Genomic DNA, 20492 nt, shown 5'->3' on the forward strand with positions numbered 1-20492 from the left:
AAATGAGGGTGTTGCATTGTTGGAAGTACTGTCTTTGAAATAAGTAATGAAACTTCTTATTTTGTGTAAGCAATCCCATTGAATTGCTTGTACAAGATCAGCTATCTTTGCTAAGACCATAAGAAATAGGAACTGGAGTAAGCCATTCAGCTCCTAGAAAATGCTCTGCCATTCAATAGGACCATGGCTGGTCCAAAATTCCCCACATCCACTTTCCTGCATTTTCCCTGTAATCCTTGATTCCCTTACTGATCAAAAATCTACCTCAACATTACATATACACAAAGGCTCTGCCCCCACAGCTTTCTGTAGCAAAGAGTCCCAAAGCACCTCATACCTCAGAGAAGAAATTTCTCCTCATCTCGATCTTAAATTGGGACCCCCTTATTCTGAGACTGTGCCCTCTGGTCCTAGAGTACATATGAGGGGAAACATCTTCTCAGCATTTATCCTGTCAAGTCCCTTAAGAGTCCTAAATGTTTCAATGAGAACACCACTCATTCTTCTAAACCCCAGTGAGTAGAATTCCAATCTGTTTAACCTTTGCTTTCAAAACAAAGCAAAACATACCAGGAATCATCCCAGTGATCCTTCTCTGAACTGCCTCCAGTGAAATGATCTTTGCTTAAACAAGGAACGAAAACTGTTCATAGTATTCCAGATGTGCAGTCACCAGCCCCTTGTGCAGTTGCAGTAAGACTTCCCTACTCTTGTACTCTAACCCACTTCAAATAAAGGCCAATATTTCATTAGCCTTTCTGATTTCCTGCCCCATCTGTGCATGACCTTTCAGTGTTTCATGTACAAGTACCCCCAAGTCCCTTTGTGTTGCAGCTTTCTGCAGTTTTTCTCCAATTAAATAATAGTTATTTTGTTCCACCTTCTAAAACAAACAACTGCACATTTATCACATTAAACTCAATTTGCCAACTTCTTGTCCACTTAGATTAATCTATCAATATCTCTCTGTAAACTGGTTGCAACCCTCTTTGTTCTTTAACCAATACATGAAGAAAAACTGATCTAGTCATTTCCTTTTTTTGGGATCTTGCTTAATGTAATAACTGTAGTTTACTTACGCTACAATAACAGTTACAATCCAAAACACTTTATTAGTTGCAAAGGAAATGAAACATACTGTATAAACAGAAACATTTTTCAGTTAATAAATATGTACTTTATCGATGATGAGGTGATTGAGCCTTTTCAAATTACCAAATCAATTTGAAGCATATAGTTTTATTTTAATTTCTTTGCAAAACTGTGGAGAAGAGCCTATATCAAGACATGGTGACTTTTACAGGGAACAGTTGTTGATGTTTAGCTTGAAGAACATTGTCCTGAAGACATCTATGGTAATTGGGAAGACTTGAAAGTTCCGTTTTTAGTATATTTATCTAAGACACTAATAATGGAGATTGTCAGAAACTGCGTTAATAGTTCATTCACTACAAATTGCTGACGTTTCTCTAATAATGTGCCATATGTTAGATAGCAGCCAAATGGTTCTAGGATACAGAAAGATTGAAATAAATACTTATGGTGCATGATACAACAGAGGATGATCTTGTTGGCTGACGAATGTTTAAGTTTTTTAGGTCACCTGTAGCACAACCCATACTTGTGAATTCAGATTAATTGGTGTTTTGCCTTCTGAATATTCACAACAGTACTTAAGTGCAAAATAAAACTACATGCTCTTCACATCTTTTTTAAAAAAAATTCCCCCCAATAATGATCAAACAGATTCTAAATTGATGGCCAATGGATGAGAAAGGGGAGTACAACATATGGATTTAAAATATGTTTGCAATCGTAGTCAAAAGTCCTTCTGACCCAACTGATTGCTCATTGTGTGATCAAAAATTGAACCCTTCTCCACTTGCTGCTGTTTCAGTTTGACACTTGGGTGGGTGTGCAATATTCAAACAGGAAGAATCGCTGCGATTTTGACGGAAGTTGTCTGTCAGGTACCACCACCTCCCCCACAGCCGGTTCAGTGTAGGCCAAGTCGGGCCCGTGCAGCAGCGCCTCCCCTGGGCCTCGGGCCGCCGCAGGAACCCCAGCAGCACAATGCCCGGATGTGACTGTCATGGCAGCTCATAGGGACCCTCTCACAACTTCCCAAAGAAAAAGGTAAGGTTTGAAAAAAATTTTTGAGTGCAAATTCCGTTTCGTTTTGAAGCCTTTTTTAAGCAAAAAAATAAACCCACCAGTCAACACAGTGACATGACGGGGGGGTGCCTTCAGTTCCAAGCCGCTGCGGCTGCCCTTCCTCGGGAATTCCAACAGAAACTCTGAAGAAAATGTCGGCTCGCTCGCAACGGCCGTGGGCGGAGGACATTTTCGAGCCGAGAGTAAATAGTGCAACCGATAAAACGTCGGCACAAGCAGGTACCTGGAGATCTGGGGTCGGATACACGGCGGAAGTGCATTTGCGGCGCAGTCGTCCTTTAAGCCGGTTATTTGAGAGTTGCAAGTGCTTGGCTAAAAGGGAATACATCAACCAGCTTCTTAATTCCGCGTAAGTGTATACGTCCGCCATTTTGACGGTGGGGTTAAATAGATTTCTATTCGGGATTTTCGGCCTCGGATCATGTCCACTGGAATAGGTCAGAATACTTCTGTTGGATAAATATATTGTTCAGACTTCTGTTATTTTTCCGTTGTAGACTAATGGTAAACTTTCAAAGCGGTTACCGCTGCATAGCCTGGTAGGCATTGCCAGTAGATGGATTTGGATTGTACTTATTCACCTCGAAATTGTTTCAGTTCAAAATTTCGCTTTTGCTCCTTGGTCGTTTGTGTGTGTGAGAGAGAGACACGTGTAACCTGTAGCCAGGAGTAATTAAATTCCCCTGCATTGAGGCATTTAAAATGTTATTTCATTTCAAAATTACAAATTCTTGAGTTGTCACGAAATTCGGTATTGTGTAGGGGTGGTTTTGCAACTCGAATAATTTACACTAGAATTCCATATTTTTGTTATTTATAACAATGGGGAATTTGTGCAGTGTTTATGAATGCATTATGTCCGTTGCTTTTAGGTAAGTGATGTAGAAATCCGAAGACAGTATTTGATCATTGTTGACTAATTTAACTTAGTTCTATGTATTGGATTGTGTGCCATGCCCAACTTTAATAAATTGCTTTAGTAAAATGGAGTGAAAAATTATGAATTTATTGAATTGAACCATCTTGGGAATGTTGCCATTGAGGTTGCACCTTTGTCTCTTCTTTTACCTCTCTGCACCACCACCAACATGGTTTTACTGGATTTTAGTATTGATAGACCTGGATTGTTGGACACCATTTATTCCCTCAATTGTAAACTGCTGTATAATGCCTTGAATCAATATCACTTTTTAATTATTTTAGTGAGTGGAATATCTTTCTCTCACTCTTTATTGTTTGGACAGTTGTATCATCATCAAAGATATTAGAAAATCCACAGTGTAAGCAAATCTTTATTCCAAAATCCCTTATTTGAAACTTGATACTGTTGTTATCTCTCGACTTGACTATTCCAATGCAGTCCTATTCTGCCTCCCTGATTCCATCGTCCATCAGTTTTTGCACATCTGCGACACTTTTATCCACGTTCTAACTTGGACTAAGGCCTGTTCATCCATCATCGCCTTGTTTGCTGATCCAAATTTGGTTTATGATTGAGTGCTTTTGTTTTGATTATTATCCTTGTTTTCTGATTCATCTGTAGCAAAACCCATATTATCTTCATACAACTACTGAGATATCTCCCCTCCAATTCTGATCCTCAACTCCATTTTATGTGTTTACCCAACCAGTAATGACCATATCTTCAGCTGTCATAGCTCGTAGCTCTAAAATTCTGTCCATAAACTCCCCTGTCTCTTTCCTCCTCTGAAGACTGGCTCCTTAATCAAAATACTAATGTTTTATTTTGTGGCTCAGTTTTAAGTTTTGATAATGTTTCTGTGAAAGAACTTGGGACAGTTTACCACACGAAGGACACTGCATATCCAATAATGACAACATGTATCGTAATGTTAACGTTTTTAGATTGCTAATGTGCCAATTTTGAGCACTTCATGTTGGTTGTCAAGAAATTTGTGTTTGCATGAAAACTCACCAGTTTTGGCAGTATCTGTTCAAATAAATATTACTTCTCATTATTTTAAAGATTTCTCAACAGAACAACATGTTCATGTAAAGGGATTTTGAATTTTATATTGCATGAACTTGGGTGGTTATTTTATCCATTGTATGAAATATTAAACTCGTGATTCTTCTCTCTGAAAACTGCATGCTCTCCCTAATTTTGAGCAGATTCATGATAACTGACACATTCATTGGCTATGATATTACTAAGACAATACAAAGCGACACATCTCAGCTTGAAACCTATTGTTTTCTTTCAAGGCAAATAATAAGATAAACAATATCTTGCTTACTAGTTGTGTTTTGAAGATTGTGTGATGAAATGCTTCAGTTACATGCAGAAAGAATTGTATTGGTTTTGCTTAGCTAGTTTGTGTTTTATAGATTTTTAATTTTTAAATTTTCTTTGGTTAGATCATTATGGATGCATTACAGATATGAATATTAAATATTAAACTTCTGGAGTGTATTTTGCTCATTTAGGCAATTTTAAAGGCATGAAGCCTACACAGTTGCCCAAGTCTCCAAAAAAACTTTAATGCAATCAGTATTTAAACCTTTCTGAATTAGTTGGGGTCAATTCTCATTTCTAGTTTGAAATTTACTTTATGGAGTTGCCCTTCATGGCTATTTAACAGCATCTTGCTAAATACTTCCATTATTGTTGCAATAAGTAATGGCATGTGCCAATCTAGTGACCTGTTTTCTTTTGGCAAAGAACAACCAGTAGCACAATATATCTTTTTGTCTTTTTAAATGTTTAAACTTGTGTATATCAATAACAATTTCACCTTCCTTATTTTTACACGTGCCTGAAAAAAAGTCATCCATTGGAAGCATCCTGTTGCAATTATAAATAGGTACAAATACCATGTATTTAAAACTAGATTGTTACTGTTTGCTATTAATTAATCAATCAAGAATGATATGAAGAATAAAGCTAGTACCTGGACATGATTAGCATTTGAAATGACTATGGGTAACAGAATGTTTCTGTATTTTGAAAAAAAAATTGTTTCCATATTCCTGAAAATACTGCAATTGATGGCACACCCATATTTAACAACTTGCATTTTACAACTGAACAAATTGGAGAGTTGAGTTGGATGAGTGGCAACTATCTTCTCATGAATGCAATGGGAATAAACATTTTGAGTTTGGTGTGAAAATACTTATGAAAGCAAAAAGCCAATACAGCAGATTAGATGTCTAGTATTCAAGCCATACAGATTGGAAAGTGAAAAGATATTTGGTTTGAGTTGGAAACAAAAATAGCATGGTGAAGGTAGTGCCTCAGCACCAGTTTTTCTTTGCATGGTATTGTTCCTCATGTCAGGGGACATAACATGTCAAAACCCCACCTATGTAAAGCAGGGGCTGGGTTCCTTTTGGGTGAGGGGTAAACATGGTAAATATTTTTCTGATCTATTATCTTTTATCAATTGAGAGTGTAGAAACACAGAAACCTTTGGTGCAATTCATTCATGCTGACAAGGTTTCCTAAACTGAGCTGGTGTTATATGCCTGCATTTGGCCCATATCCCTCTAAGCATTTCCTATTCATGTCGCTGTCCACATGTCTTTGAAATGTTGTAATTGTACCCATCTAAACCACTTTTGACAACTTGCCATTCTCTGTATGAAAAAGTTGTCCCTTGGGTTCCTCTATAAATCTTTTCCCTCTTGTCTTAAACCTAATCTGTCTCATTTTTGGCTCCCCTACCCTGGGAAAAAGACCTTTTCTATTCAACTTGTTCATTTCCTTCATGATTTTATAAATCTCTAAGCTACAGGGAAAAAATCGCACCTCCTGTTATAACTCAAACCTCTCCAGTCTTGGTAACGTCATTGTTAATTTACTTTCAACTATTGGGTTGAGGTAGAGAGACAATTCAATTCTGAAATGATGATTGTTTTATTGCATCAGGAGGAACTGGTGCTTGTGTTAATATATAATCCTGTTGTCGAACCTAAAGAATATCACTATTCATTTAAAAACAACATTTCATCATGTGATATGGAAGTTTTCCAGTTCTCTCACTGCTTGAGATCTTAAATCATTAAGAACTGGTTACTGTTTTAACTTGCATGTTTTCTTCAATCTGCCCTTGGGCATCTAATTTCTCAATGTGGCTGTCAGGATGATGAAGATGCTGAAAACTGATTTGGGGAATAGGGCTTTTGGATGGAGCAGTCGAGTTTTCTTTGAAGAATGTGCTTTAACTAAGTTTAGCTGTATAATTTTTGTTTCTTGTAGCTGAAAATACACAATTTTTGAATGATATCAGTTATTTTAAGAGATGAAGTGTTTTCCACATCGAGGTAAAGATAATTTGTTTAGCTCGGTAGCAAAATGTTGAGTGCAGCTCCTAGTGTTGGCAATAGTGATAGACAGCAGTGGTTCAATTGCATAGGAGTAATGTGAGAAAAGAAAATGGTGAGTTTGTAGGAGGAGTTATTCTTTTACATCTACATTTTTTTTGAGAGAGACTGATGACAACTCAGATTAGACAAAAGGGAAATAGGTTGACGTTAAGGAGTAAAAGTGAAAGAAGGATGGTGATAGAATTAAGCAAACAGGAGAGATCTACTGTTACATTTCTCCATTAATTTGATATTCCATATACTCCTATCCACTCTTTCCCACCCCCCCCAATTCATATGTTTATTGGTAGTTGGGGTAGACTTAATGTAAAACCACAGTTGCTGCCTTTCCCATTCAGCGCATTGTAAACTACTCTTATGTGACGTGCTGTGGTTTTTGCTTACCTAATGTAGCTTAAAAATGACTGTATACTGTAACAAAACTAAAAGTTATTGTGCTATTGTCTAATGTTCTTGTTTTTGACTATTTTATAATAGAGGCTTCTGTTTTGTATTATTTTAGTGTCATGCAGTAAATTCAAAGCACAAATTATTTCCAGAGTTTTAATTTTCCATGATTGGAAGTACTTTTATTTAACAGATATGAAAGTAGTTTCTCTTTCTGCTCCCTAACTTATTTCTTTTCTGGTTGTTTTGGTACTTTTTAATCTTTTCTTTGCCTTTGAAAGGGGTTTCTCTTCATAGGAAGAATATAAAAATTACCAGTCCCTAATTATTTTATAACTTTATAACTGATTTAATAACAAAGGGTGAAGCTATTTCATGGAATAGTCATTTATGATGTATATTAAGATCAAATAATCAGGTTTTTATGAAACATTGAGACTCTAGGATTATTAAGGATTCTCTTGGCTCATTCAAGGCCCATTATTCCTGGGTGGCTGCTAACATTTTTTCATTTGTGAGATGTGGATATTATTGGCAATACTAACCTATTATTTGTCCTTATTGTTTTTGAGAACGCGGTGATGAACTTTGTGAGTATCTGTTTTTTTTCTGTGGTTAAGATACAGTTCTATTAGGTTGAGAATTACAGGATTTTGATTCAGTGACATTCCAGGAAGGATGCTCTATTTCCAAGTCTTGCAGGTATTGGTAGATACATGCAGTTGTTTGTCCTTTTTTTGATGTAGAGGTCATAGACTTTGGGAAGAAAGTTTCAACAAATTGTAAATTTTCTTTTGTAGATGTTACATCCTGAAACTGTGGTGTACTGGTGGTGAAAGGAATTAATGTTTTAAAATGTTGGACTGGTTATCACTCAAATCGTGGGCTTTGCCCTGGTTTGTTTTATCTACTTGAGTGTAATTAGAGTGGTGTCCACCTGGGCAAGTAGAGAATATTCCATCTTTCTCCTGACTTGTGACTTGTGGATAGTGGACAAGGTTTTTGGAGTCAAGATGTGAGTCCCTCACAGGAGAATGCTGTGACCTGCTCTTCTAGCCATAATATTTAAGTTTCTTGTCAGTGGTGGTCCCAGGGTGTTTATTGACACTGCCAATCATTGTCAGGTGTTGGAGGTTAGATTCTCTTTTAGCAATGTTATTTGCATTATTGCCATTAACGTTGCTCTGCCTTTGCATGTTTGTATGGACTACTTGATCAAATGGCATTCCAGTCATTAGTAAATATCACCTAATGAGGGAAGGGCATTGAAGTAGTTAGATGTTTGGGCTGGGGTTAATATCCAGAGGAACTCCTGTGATGTGGTGGGAATAAGACCATTGGCCTCTGGAAACAGCTGTTGTTTTCCTTTGTGCTTGGTCGTACTCCAGTTTTTCCTTGATTTCTTATTTGTGGGTGATTTTTCAAGAATTCTTTGATTCTACTTTTTGTCAAATGCTGCTTTAACACAGATCTGCCGTAATACCTGTTTAAATAATCTAAATATAGATAAAAGAGCTTACGGTCATAATGAAATCTGGACTCAAGTCGTCCTGATACAGCTAACCTGAATGTGGTATTTTAAATCAACTTGTTCGGACATATTATGACACCTCCAGGGCAGGTGGGGCTTGAACCCAACCTCCTGGTCCACAGATAGAGGCACTATCACTACATAATAAAGTCCCCAGAGTGTTTGTGAGCAGGTTTTTAAATATTTTTCTAACCACCTTGCTCAGAGTTGTGTACCACTACACCACAAACTCCTACCAAGGTTATTTCTGAGTAAGTGCCTTTTGACAAGATCTTGCATCATTTTGTTGATTTAAGAGCAGATTGGTGTGATAATTAGCCAGATTGGATTTGTCCTGCTTTTTGTGGACAGACATACCAGGACAATTCTACACTCTTGTCAGGTATTTGATAGTAATGGCACTGTTTCTGTTTGGCTAGTTCTGGAATGCAAATAGTCATTAATACTGCTGCGATGTTGTCAGGACCCATAGTCCTTAATGTACAGGTCATTCTGCTATAACACGCATTTCATTAATACAAATTCATTTTAATACGATTGATGAATTGGAGGACACTGTTCCTACAGCGCAAATGTTTAAAGTGTGTATCGGCTATAACGCGATACCAGCCCTAGTAGTTTAAATGGTGCTGCTGTTACATGATTTTCTCATAACATGGGTTGCATGTGAACGTAACTACTGCATTATAGCAGAAGTGACTGTTCGGTGTTCTCAGCTGTTTTTCAATTTTATGAAATGAATTAGTTGAAGGCTGACTTTTATGATGAAGACCTTCGGATGGATAGTTGGATCATTCGGTCAACATTTCTTGATGACTGTGGTTGCTCCACCTTGTATTTAACACTGATGTTCTGGGCTGTGCCATCAGTGAGGATAGGGATGTTTTTACAGTTTCTTCCTCCTGTTGAATTATCTGTTGCCATTCATGATTGCTTATGGGAGGACTGCAGAGCTTTGACCTGTTGCATTGATGTGGCATTTTTTAACTTTGTCTGTTAATACTGTTTCAGCTATTTAGCATATCTGAAATCCTGTGTTTCACTTTTAGATTGGCACCTCACTTTATGTATAGTGTTTTACACATACCATTGAGCTAGAGTTGATTCCTTGAGTTGAGGGTAATAGTTAATGTGCTGAAGGGTGAGGCAACATATTGTGATTGAATGCATATAGATCAGTAGTTGATGACTTGTGTTGTGTATATACCCAGTTTTGAGCGCTCAGCTCTAGACTGAATCTAGTTCCATTTAGAATGGTGGCAATGCTGCAAAACACTGTCTTAATACGTAGATGTAACTTATCATCATGAGGAGAATGTGGCAGTTGTGTCAACCAATATTTTGGACAGGCCCTTTTGTGATGGGATAGCTTCGAGAATGTGATTTTTTTTTTTCACCAGCTACTGTGTACTGAGCCTAGCAGTTAGGCCCTTGAAGTTTTGAGAGTTGTAATACTTCCAAGCCAAACTTCGTAACAGATGTCCATGATCCCACCCAAAGTCGATTCCTTGACTATATTACATTCATCCAGTGTTGAAGCAGGGATCTATGTGGTCATAAACAGGAGGTTTAAAATTTTCAAACCAGCATGGATAGGGTGATTAGCTAAGATCTTCTTCTCAGGGGAAGGGAGTCCAAACTGGAGGGCATAAGTTTAAAGTGAGAGGCAAAGATTTTATAAAGGATCTGCAGAACAACTTTTCTATACAGGATCGAGTGGAAAGAGCTGCCAGAGCTGGTGGTGGAGGCAGATACAATTACAAAATTTAAAAGGCATCAGGGTATGTACATGAATAGGAAGAGTGAGTTTTGAGAAGATTTTGTAGCTCAGGTTGAGGTTCTGGATGTAAGTTTGCTTGCTGAGCTGGAAGATTAGGTTTTTTAAGAATAGATTCCCTACTGTATGGCAACAGGAAGGTTCGTTTTCAAGACTTTTCATCACCATACTAGGTAACATCATCAGGTGAGCCTCCGGTGAAGCGCTGGTGTTAGTTTCACTTTCTGTTTGTGTTTAGGTTTCCTTGGGTGGTTGATGTCATTTCCTGTATTGATATCATGAATGGGAAGGGTTTAGAGCGACATGGACCAAATGCTGGCAAATGGGATTAGATCAGTTTAAGATAGCTGGATGAGTTGGACTGAAGGATCTGTTTACATGCTGACTAACTGATTTTCTTTCAAACTAGGAGGGTGATCCTATTTACTAGGAACATATGAAAAGAGAGATATATGATCTGAGTAGGCAGTTAGTGAAAAGCTCATCATCCTGAAATATTAACTTTCTTTCTCTCTCCACGTGTGCTGCCTGATCATCTGCATGTTTCCAACATACACAGCAAGATACTTTTATTTTCAGTTTATGTTCTGGACTAACCTAGCAAGGAAACACTTTCTCAGTTATATGTCCAATGTTCATCAGAAGCCTGTGCTGGCTCAATGAAGTTAAGAAAACCCTGATAGGAATATTTTATTCAGTTTTATTTTTGTCTGACAAAAGTTGTGATTCGTTGATTTAAGGTGATAGGTGGGTAACATAACTTTGCATGTTTTTGTGTCCCCAAAGCATTAGCCTAAGCCTCTGGGTTACTAAGCCAGTGACATTATGAATATGCTGCTGAAAAGATGGTGGCGACATAGTATAATGTTACTGCATTGTTAATTCAGACACTCAGTCGAGTGCCCTGGGGGCATGTGTTCAAATTCCACTATGGCAGCTAGGGAAATTTTTCATTTTAAAATTAAAACAATCTTGAATTTAAAGATGGTCTCGGTCAGTTGTTAAAAAACCCATCTATTTCACTAATGTTGTTTTAGGGAAGGTAATCTGGGTCCTTACTTGGTCTGGCTGAGGTGTGACTTTAGATCCATTGCAATGTAGTTAAGTCTTAACTGCCCTCTGACATGGACTCGTAATCCGCTCAATTCAAGGATTGTTAGGAAGAATGCCAGTCTTACCAGTGACATCCACACCCCAGGAAAGAATAAATAAAAACTGTCTGATCCAAATAGAATATTTCAGCATCCTTTGGAAGGATTCAAGTAGTGCATGGGAAAATGTGAAAAGGTACAATATTGAGTACAGATGAAGAAGAATTCCAGTTATTAACTATATCACCTTTAATAAAAGGATGCTTTCTTGGGCCATTTACAGGAGCGATCAACACTGTTACCTGTACCTAAGAAGTTATAGTAAATCCAAAAACTTGTACAGTATTTGTTTTTGTGGCTTGACAGTTGTATGTCCCAGCAATGGGGCGAAATGGTGGCTCAGTGGTTGGCGCTGCTACCTCACAGCGCCGGGGACCCAGGTTCGATTCCAGTCTTGGGCAACTGCAAACTCACACAGACACATTTTCCCTGTGGCTGTGAGGGTTTCCTCTCGGTCCTCTGTGTTTCCTCCCACGTCCAAAGATGTGTAGGTTAGGTGAATTGGCCATGCTAAATTGCCCATAGTGTTCAGGGATGTACAAGTTAGGTGCATTAGTCAGGGGCAAATAGGGTAGGGAAATGGGTCTGGGTGGGTCACTCTTCAGAAGGTTGGTGTCGACTTGTTGGGCCGAAGGCCTGTTTCCACACTGTTGAGATTCTAATTCTTATTCAATGCGTAATCATTTTTTAATAGTTGATTTCCAAAATTTTGTTCAATGTTATCATTTTTATCTCTTTTGAAATAATGCAACAAAAGTTTGAGTTCTGCAAATACTGAAGGTCTTGTTCCTGACAATTATTTTGTGCAGCATATCAGTTTTTGTGTGCTATAGCTCAATTCAAAATTTTGTTTTTCTTTATTTTACAGAATTGCTATCACTCTGAAGAGTACTTTGTAGCCTGGTTTGTCTGAGCTAAAATTATGGAGAAATGATCTCTCTGAGCTGCCTTGTGATATATAGCAAATGGAAAGAAGACATCTAACAAGTCTCCACAACATCCTTGATTAACATTCCACAAAAATTGAAATATGCAATCTGACCAGAAAAACTTTGTACAAACTAATGAAGCAAATGCTTTTGCAGGTGCAGTTAGCAAGAGATACTATAAAAAGAAACTAGCTTCGTCAATGAAAAAGGACAAAGGAGCCGCACAAAAGCGTGCACGTGTTCCATCTATGCCTTCAGTGACTCTGAATAAGAATGTGAATAATCAGGCTTGTCAAGAGCTGAAATTTAAGCTTAAAAATGTAAAAATCGTTCTTTCAAGATTAGATGTGCAGAAAAGCATCTCTCCACACTTGGTTGCAAATGACAGTAAAATTTCACTAACTAGATGTCAAACTGCAAGAAAATCCATGAGGACGGGTGGCCGAACTTGGGTGGACCATCGGAATATTTCATTCAAGGATAGTTCTTTGCCGCAGTCATTGGATGATGTACCTAAAACTTCACAGGGGGTGGCAAAAGATGTACTAGTAAAGGTTCTACGTTTTAGCTGTGAAAAATGCAAAGATAGTGCTGAATACAACCCAAAACAGTTACTGAAACATTACCAGGAGTTGCATGCTGCAGATTTGCCTGTATATCCCTGTGAGTTATGTAGTTTTACTGCTAATGATTTTCAGACACTGAGCCAACACCGATTGAAACATCGCACTCCTCTTCTTAAGTGTGAAGTTTGCAATGATGGTAAAATGTATACTCTACAAGAGCTGAGAAAGCATCTAAATTGGAAACATGGTGTAAATGGTAATTTTCGCTGTGAAAAATGTCGGTTTTCTACGAAGGATCAAGGCACATTTATTCAACACATTCACAGACATGATGTGATTCAATACAAATGTGGTAAATGTGAGCATGTAAGTTATACAAAAGGTGAGTTTCAGAGACATCTTGTTGTACACACAGGAGCTTTTCCCTTTTGCTGTCAATACTGCAAATATGGTGCAACACGTAAAGACTATATCATAAAACACATTAATGCTGTCCACAAGAGCCTGACAGAAAGTAGCAGTTCAAAACCAGAAATGGATTCAGGTCAGAAAGGCAAATTGAAGAGTTCAGCGGGTCTGAAACTTGTTCTGAAAAGATATAAAAATGGGGTGTCTCGGAAAGTACAGTGGAGAAAGAAAAGGCAAATACTGCATTTGTCAACTACAAAGGATAATGCTAAGAGATCTGATGATGCAACAAAAAAGTTTAGCCATCCAGTACAACAGTCTCCAGTTGTCGATGTGAGTTTAAATGAAAAAGTAGTTGGTCCCAAAGATATCAACATTGAGAAAGATGATATTCTGCGACCAAAGTCAACAGCTTCTACTCCACAGAAGTCAGCAGATGCAAATAGCTCTAAACAAACAGCTATAAAGATTGTTCCATTTCGGCCCCCTGTCCTAATACTAAAGAATAAGTTATCAGTGCCACCTAACTATAGTGCTCAATTTATGGGCTTCAAAGTTGTAAATGGCAAACAGCATTTGGTATTGAAGCTAATACCTACAAGTAAACAAAATGTAAGTGCTTCAGATTCTCAAAATAAAGCTGGTAATGATGGCTCTTTATGTTTGCCTCAGAACACAGGAAATTCAGATGCTAAATTACCCTGTACACAAACATCACATGCGAATGCAGAATTCATTAGATTATCAAATATTATGACAAATCAGCCTCCTGTATTAATGGTAACAGACAATTCTACAGCACCAAAGATACAAACATCAGTTCCACAGCTATCTCACAAACTTTCTGTAACGAATGATAAGCTTGCTCAAGTTAAGGCAATAGAGCCATCAATTATAGGCATGAGTTCATCTCTCACAGGCAAATTATTATTGCCAACATCATCTTTGAATCTAATTGAGTCCACAATAAACAAAGGTAGACCAGATAACCAAATTAAACAAAACAAGACTTCAACTCCAGAAAACTCTTCCATTTCAGATAGTTCTTCATCTCTGACGTTTGTATCTTCAACCAGTAGTCAAATTTCTTCAAAGGGATTGCAATGCTTAATGGAGCAGGCATCCAGTGGAAAAGTTATGTCTCAGTCAGACAGTGATGCTTCATTACATACCATAAAAGGTTGCCATTTACCTTTTATTCACAATTATGCTAAGGTGAAGGTTTCTGCATCAAATGAATCTTGTGACTTGATGATGCAGGGTGATAGTTCAAAGCCAGTGACAATCTCTCAACCATCAGTAGTCCTTCCTCAAAGTACCTTTAAAGATGAATCAAGCTCTGGGCAGCCACCCAAAATGGAAGCTCATGGAATTCATATGTCAAGCCTTCAGCAACTGCAGTGTATTGTAACATCTCAAGCCTCTATAAATTCAAAATATGATCCATTCAATGGAAAAGTTTCAACAGCTAGCACATCCAGTTCCAGCAAACCACCATCAACAAGCATTTCATCCCAGTTGCTGCTTGGCTGTCAAAATCCAGGTATGAATGAATTTAATTCGCCTATGATTCTGCAAATGCTGGAACCTTCTGAAATTGTTGAAGAATCTGATATAGACAGAAAACCAGTGGCATCAAAAAATATCTCTCACTCATCTACAGTACCTACAAGTTCTACAACATCAAGTTCTAATTCCTTTTCAGCTTCAAGTCAACTTGGAGCTGAAACCCTAAATCCAAGGTGTGATGATCTCTCTAGTAATCCTATTGTTGACTGCAACATTAATTCTTGCTGTGCAGTATTAAGCACAGTTGTTTCAGATCAAAGTATTTATTCTAACAATGTTGAGGAACCTAACCAAGTTAATTATGATAAATGTTTGCATAATGTACATTCTATAGAAGTACCAATATCGGAAAAATGTGAGTCTGAAACCTTAAAGGTTAGTGAAATGGAATTCAAAAATGTCCATGAAATGCAAAATGGCCAAAATTGTATGTCAGTGCAGGGACAACATAAGCTTAAGTGTATAAGTAATTGGTCCTCTACAACAGATCGGATATCTAGCTTGGAGGGAAATACTAGATTTCAAAATATCAAAGTGGATGAAACAATTTCTAGCATTAGCTCAGGTTCACAAGGAGAGATCCTGGATTCCTGTAGATCTGAATCATTTTCAGAAAAATCAACTTGTGTGAGTAAACCAGACGTAGAGATGATGGACTGTTCTATCAATGATAACCAGGGTCACAGTGTTACTGCAGAAGGCTTCTTGGAAGAGCAAGTTAATGATCGTAGTGTTTCCCCAGTAATGCCTAGAATTACATCTGTGTTCTCGTTGCAGACTGGGGATGGAATGAGTTGCTTGGCACCTGAAGAAAATCAGTTACTACTTGATGCATTGAAGGCCACCTCCGTATTTGAGAATTTTTGCAGTGGATCACAGTGTCCCCAAAGTAGTCCTCCTCGTTTTCCAGAAAAACAGACCAGTACGTTTTCTGCAACAAACAAAATGGATTTACATAATTATTCTATTAAGCAGAACTGTTGGGCTACGCAGTTGGACTCTCTAAATGACAGCTGTGTTTTAGGTATTGACAAATCTCTTGGTGAGAAAAGAACACAGCAGATCCTATCTCCATCTGTATCAAGTAATTGCACACTACCAAATGTTGCAAAATTGAACACACTGTTAAAGACTCATTCTGCTGAAATAATTAACCAGCAGTTGTTAAAGGATGCAATTCGTACTTCTGCTAATGGGAGCAGTAACTCTTCTATCGCACCTGTGACACTTCTAGGTCCTTTGCGCCTTGCTGGTATTGCTAAATCAGTTGTGATCCAACCATCACAGAAGGGTTCTGCAGTGCCCTTGCATTTGACAAAACAACCTAGATTGCAAGTAGTCTCTGGGGGATCAGTTCCGCAGCCAAAAGTTGTTACGGGAAACTCTGCCTCCCTGCCAGATAAGGGGTCAGGTTTAGTACTTACTTTTGGAAATGGAGCTCTTGGTGCAGTTGCTAGTATTGTTTGTGGTGGCAATCCTCAGACGTTGGATCGTACAAATGCCAGTACACAAGGATACACGCCGGTATCTGACAAAATCGTGCAAAATACATGTTCGTTAACCAGTGATTCCAGATTAGATTGCATGAAGACTACACCAGTAAACAGTTTGTCTTTCAAAGATCCTTTGCCTAAAGATCCTGTTTCCACTGTGTTTGACCATCATTCTTATGCAAAGCTGACTTTTGATACTAATAACAGTTATACAGCTGAGAAAGGCACATTAAACATAAATGATCAGGATAAAAAAAAAATTATTGAACCACTTGAAAATATTACCTCTGTATCAAGTAATTCTCCCTCAATTCCATTAAGACATGTGACTGTTTTGGGTTGTGAGAACAGTACAAATATTGAAAATGTATCAGACCAACAAACTGTTGTGCTTCAGTGTATTGCAAAGAAACCTACTGAAACTAAACGTGAAGATGCTATTACAAATTCTAGTTCCATGCCTGAAGAAAATGGGCCATTTCCAAAAAAGATTTTCTTGAAATTTATTAAAAGTCCTAGTGGGGAGTCAGGAATGAAAAGCAATCAATTTCTGACAAATTCCATGGCATTTCACAGTGATGCTGCAGGTGACTTGACGAAGTCTTTACAGCAACCAAGTCAAACTGTGTTGTTTGCTGGTGGCTCTCCATGTATCCTGATGCCAGTGAATAAACCTGTGCTCTCAACTCCTGCAAATGACAGCATCCTTCCCCAACTCAGTGCTCAGGCTTCCTTTAAACTTCCTATTCCTCCAGCTTCCAGAAGTTCACCCATTCGATCCGCTGAGAAAAGAAATGCTAGTAAAGTCTCTTCAGTTTCGTCTCAGAGATCTGCAACAAAACCAATCTGCAGATGGGATGATGAGAAATCTGATGAACTGTGGCAGCCACGGAAATCATGTAATGAAAAGCTTGTTTTCAGATACAGCAAGCGACTAAAAAAAAAGTTGGAAAATTCTGCAAATCCATTAAAAACAGTATCCAGTAGCTTTGATGAACTTAAAGAAACAGAGCAAGAACAAAAAACTCCTCAAGTTAAGAATATCGCATCTAAGCGTAGCATTGTGAAGACCCTAAGACTTGTACCTTTTGATCATGGGCAACTTATTAGATGTCCGAGAAGAAACCAACCTGTGATAGTGCTTAACCATCCTGATGTTGATGCCCCTGAAGTGGTTAATGTAATGAAAACCATTAAAAAGTGTAAAGGAAATGTTCTCAAAGTAGTTTTATCAAAAAGAACAATTAGTGCTTTGTTGGATGCTTGTAGCAGTATGCAAGTAGCTGAGAAAGGATTCCTCCTCAATCAGGGCAAAAAGATAAAACCGGTAAGCCCTGTCAAGGAAAGATATGTGCTGAAGTTAAAATTGAAAAAGACAAGCAAGAACAATTATCAGATTGTAAAAAACATTTCGAATAAAGCTATTGAAGCTAGATTCAGCTGCTGGTTTTGTGGTCGAATATTTGATAACCAGGAGGATTGGGTGGGTCATGGTCAACGTCACTTAATGGAAGCTACAAGAGATTGGAATAGCTTGACTTGTTGGTAATGCATTAAGCATCAAAAGGTCTAAGATTGAAAGTAATTTGTGATGTTCATGTTTTGCCTATGTCCAGTTCACTGCACCACTTCAGTTAATGTAAATTTATTGGAGAGGAACTGTCTTATGAAACCTGGATGAGAGAAAAGCATTTAAATTTGAATGTACTTAAAGGCCTTTATAGACTGTTTCACAGTATTTTCTTGTTTTGAACTATTTATAACAATGGCTGTGGCACAGTATTGGGATTTACCTAATACTTTGGATAACACTAAATAAATGCACTCTTCAGAATATCTTCAGAAAATTTGGTCGGAATAGCCATTTTCTTTCAGGTTTTATTATGACCGAATATCTTCAATAAGGAGGGATGTTACTAATTGTGGTGTAAATTTATTTTATATTGTCATAATTGAAAAATTTACAAAAGTGAACCTGATTCAAATAATTGTAATGTCTTAATTACAGATATACTGTTAAGCACAGGTTGTGTGCTGGACCCAAGCAAAGACAATCATTTGTACTTTTAATTGCTGTTTGCTATACAATAAGTTGCCATGAAATGATTAAACAATCTTTTTAGATTTCTAAACATTTGACTCTCAGTTTTCTGCTATCCTGGTTACCCTCTATTTAGTGAGTTGTCATAAAATGTGGAACTTCTTTGATACATTTTTTTCTTTGACAAGTTATTTTGTGGTTATATACTATGCAGTGGAGGAAGCAGTGCAGTTTGAAAATTCAGCCATTTGATATCTATCTTTTATTTTTGTCTATTAATCCATGTCTAGGGGACAGTTGGTTTTCATTGTAGAGTGTTGCCAACAGCACTGGTTCAATCCTCTCACCGGCTGCGTTTACCATGAAGGTACCACTTTCTAAGCCAGTCTGCTTGTCTGAAGTGTGGTGACACTCTGGTTAAACCACCAGATACCTTTCTGTAATGAGTCATCTGTGACTATGACGATTTTACTTTATCATTGTATGATCCATGGTCATAAAGTGAATCCGAATTATTCTCTGGTATATCTTGAGGTGCATACTTTTCAGGACCTCCGAGCATGAGCTCCAAGCTTTTTTTTGTATTTTCATGGGGTTCCAAAATGGTTGGAGAGAAAAAAATCCAATGCTAAATATGTTTTTAATAGCATTCACAGTTTATTCTTTTCAGATTCTTTTCTTGAAATCAATTGAATATGAGAGAATTTGCTAAACGGAATCAGTCTTTGAAAAGGTTGGTCTATGTGTGGCTGCAGGTTCAATGTTTGGCAGGCATAGAGAATTATTGCAGGGTGTGGCGAAAGATGATGACTAATTGGGTACCCCTTTCAAAGAGTGTAATGATTAATGTAACCTCATCTGTATTGTACTGCAAATATGTGAAAATAAAATCGTGAAGAGATCTGGAATGTTATGAAGCTCTGGATGGACACAGACACCTGATGGCCTTAACTGCTCCAGGCACAAGGAAATTGTGGCTGGTTTGCTCACTTAGTCTATGCATTGTTTGTCATCTATTGAAACTAATGAAAGATGCCATTGTTAGAGGAGAGAGTTATGGAAAAAACAAGGTAAGTTTGTACTCTGTTTATGAGTAATGACTGACAATTTGAAAGAATGCAAATTAATATGAATCTAAATTGCCAATATTTGTATCCTCATTTGAATGGCTGCTTGCATTTAACCCTCCTGGCATTGTTTAAAGTCTGCATCTATTGAATGATCTGTCCAAATTATTATAAATTTAGTAATTTACTATTTCTGCAGACTAATTTGACTATGACCCCTTTGAAAATCTCTGCTGTGGTCAAATTTATACTATGTAGATTGTATTTGTACAGTCAGAAATTGGGTTACTGCCGTTCTGTAGATGTGCAAAGGTACTCCTAGTTCTCTAGGACTCTGATATTTTTGAGCAGTATGTAAGTGTTATATTTTTCTATTTAATTTTGAAATTGTAAAGATGAGCTGTTTTTATAAAGCAAATATTTATGTAAGATTAAATTGTTATATATTTTTACATCAATGGTTTGTTGCTATAATAAGCAATTTCTAAAGAAATTCCTGTTATTTGAAGTATAATTTCAGTTGACTAGTAAGTGCATCAAAAGGAATACTTGGATATGAAATGTATTTAATGTGGATAGGTGTCCTGCTTCAGTTTTTTTTCTCTTCTAAATAAAACAATTGCTTGCTAGAGTTGAAATTGGAGATTTTATTTTGTTTATTGGAAATGGATTGAATGAGTTCCACATAACTAATCTCAAAACCTTAACATGTTTTATAGCTCTGCGCTATCAAGTTTTGGGTTATTCCTTTTCAAGCTATTTACCAATGCATGATATTTTGAATAAGTATGTACATTTTCTTCAGAAATAAAGATAATTGAAAGCAATTTGTGATTTTTCTTCTGTTGCCTACTTTCACAAACATATAGATTTATGCTACCTGTCAAAATAAAGCTATTTCATACTTTATCCATTTATTTTGGCTTGCAACAACTATACTAAATTGCAGATCTATTTTGCTCCATTAGAAATTTGTTTAACTACAATGAGAATTCTTGCATATTAGGTCTACTGTTGAAAAACAATCCCTCTCTATGCAAAACCATTA

General features: G+C 37.3%; 1 protein-coding gene across 5 annotated transcripts; it reads left to right on the forward strand.

Moving 5' to 3' along the window:
- The first annotated feature begins 1257 nt into the window (after window positions 1–1257).
- LOC122547133 (zinc finger protein 518A-like) lies at window positions 1258–20271 on the forward strand. 5 transcript variants are annotated; one of them, XM_043685711.1, is made up of 2 exons: window positions 1258–2136; window positions 12240–20271. In XM_043685711.1, the coding sequence occupies exon 2, from the start codon at window positions 12402–12404 to the stop codon at window positions 17883–17885; it is 5484 nt and encodes a 1827-aa protein (XP_043541646.1). In that variant the 5' UTR covers window positions 1258–2136; window positions 12240–12401; the 3' UTR covers window positions 17886–20271. The 5 variants fall into 5 exon arrangements, with proteins under 5 accessions (XP_043541646.1, XP_043541647.1, XP_043541650.1 ...); XM_043685712.1 differs by lacking the exon at window positions 1258–2136 and adding an exon at window positions 2157–2524; XM_043685715.1 differs by lacking the exon at window positions 1258–2136 and adding an exon at window positions 2157–2394.
- The last annotated feature ends 221 nt before the right edge of the window (window positions 20272–20492 follow it).

The sequence above is a fragment of the Chiloscyllium plagiosum genome, unplaced genomic scaffold (assembly GCF_004010195.1).
Source record: "Chiloscyllium plagiosum isolate BGI_BamShark_2017 unplaced genomic scaffold, ASM401019v2 scaf_10727, whole genome shotgun sequence".
NCBI classification, from domain to species: Eukaryota; Metazoa; Chordata; class Chondrichthyes; order Orectolobiformes; family Hemiscylliidae; genus Chiloscyllium; species Chiloscyllium plagiosum.

Coding starts and splice junctions, on each gene's coding strand:
- LOC122547133 (XM_043685711.1), top strand. CDS start 12,402: ATGCAATCTGACCAGAAAAACTTTGTACAAACTAATGAAGCAAATGCT.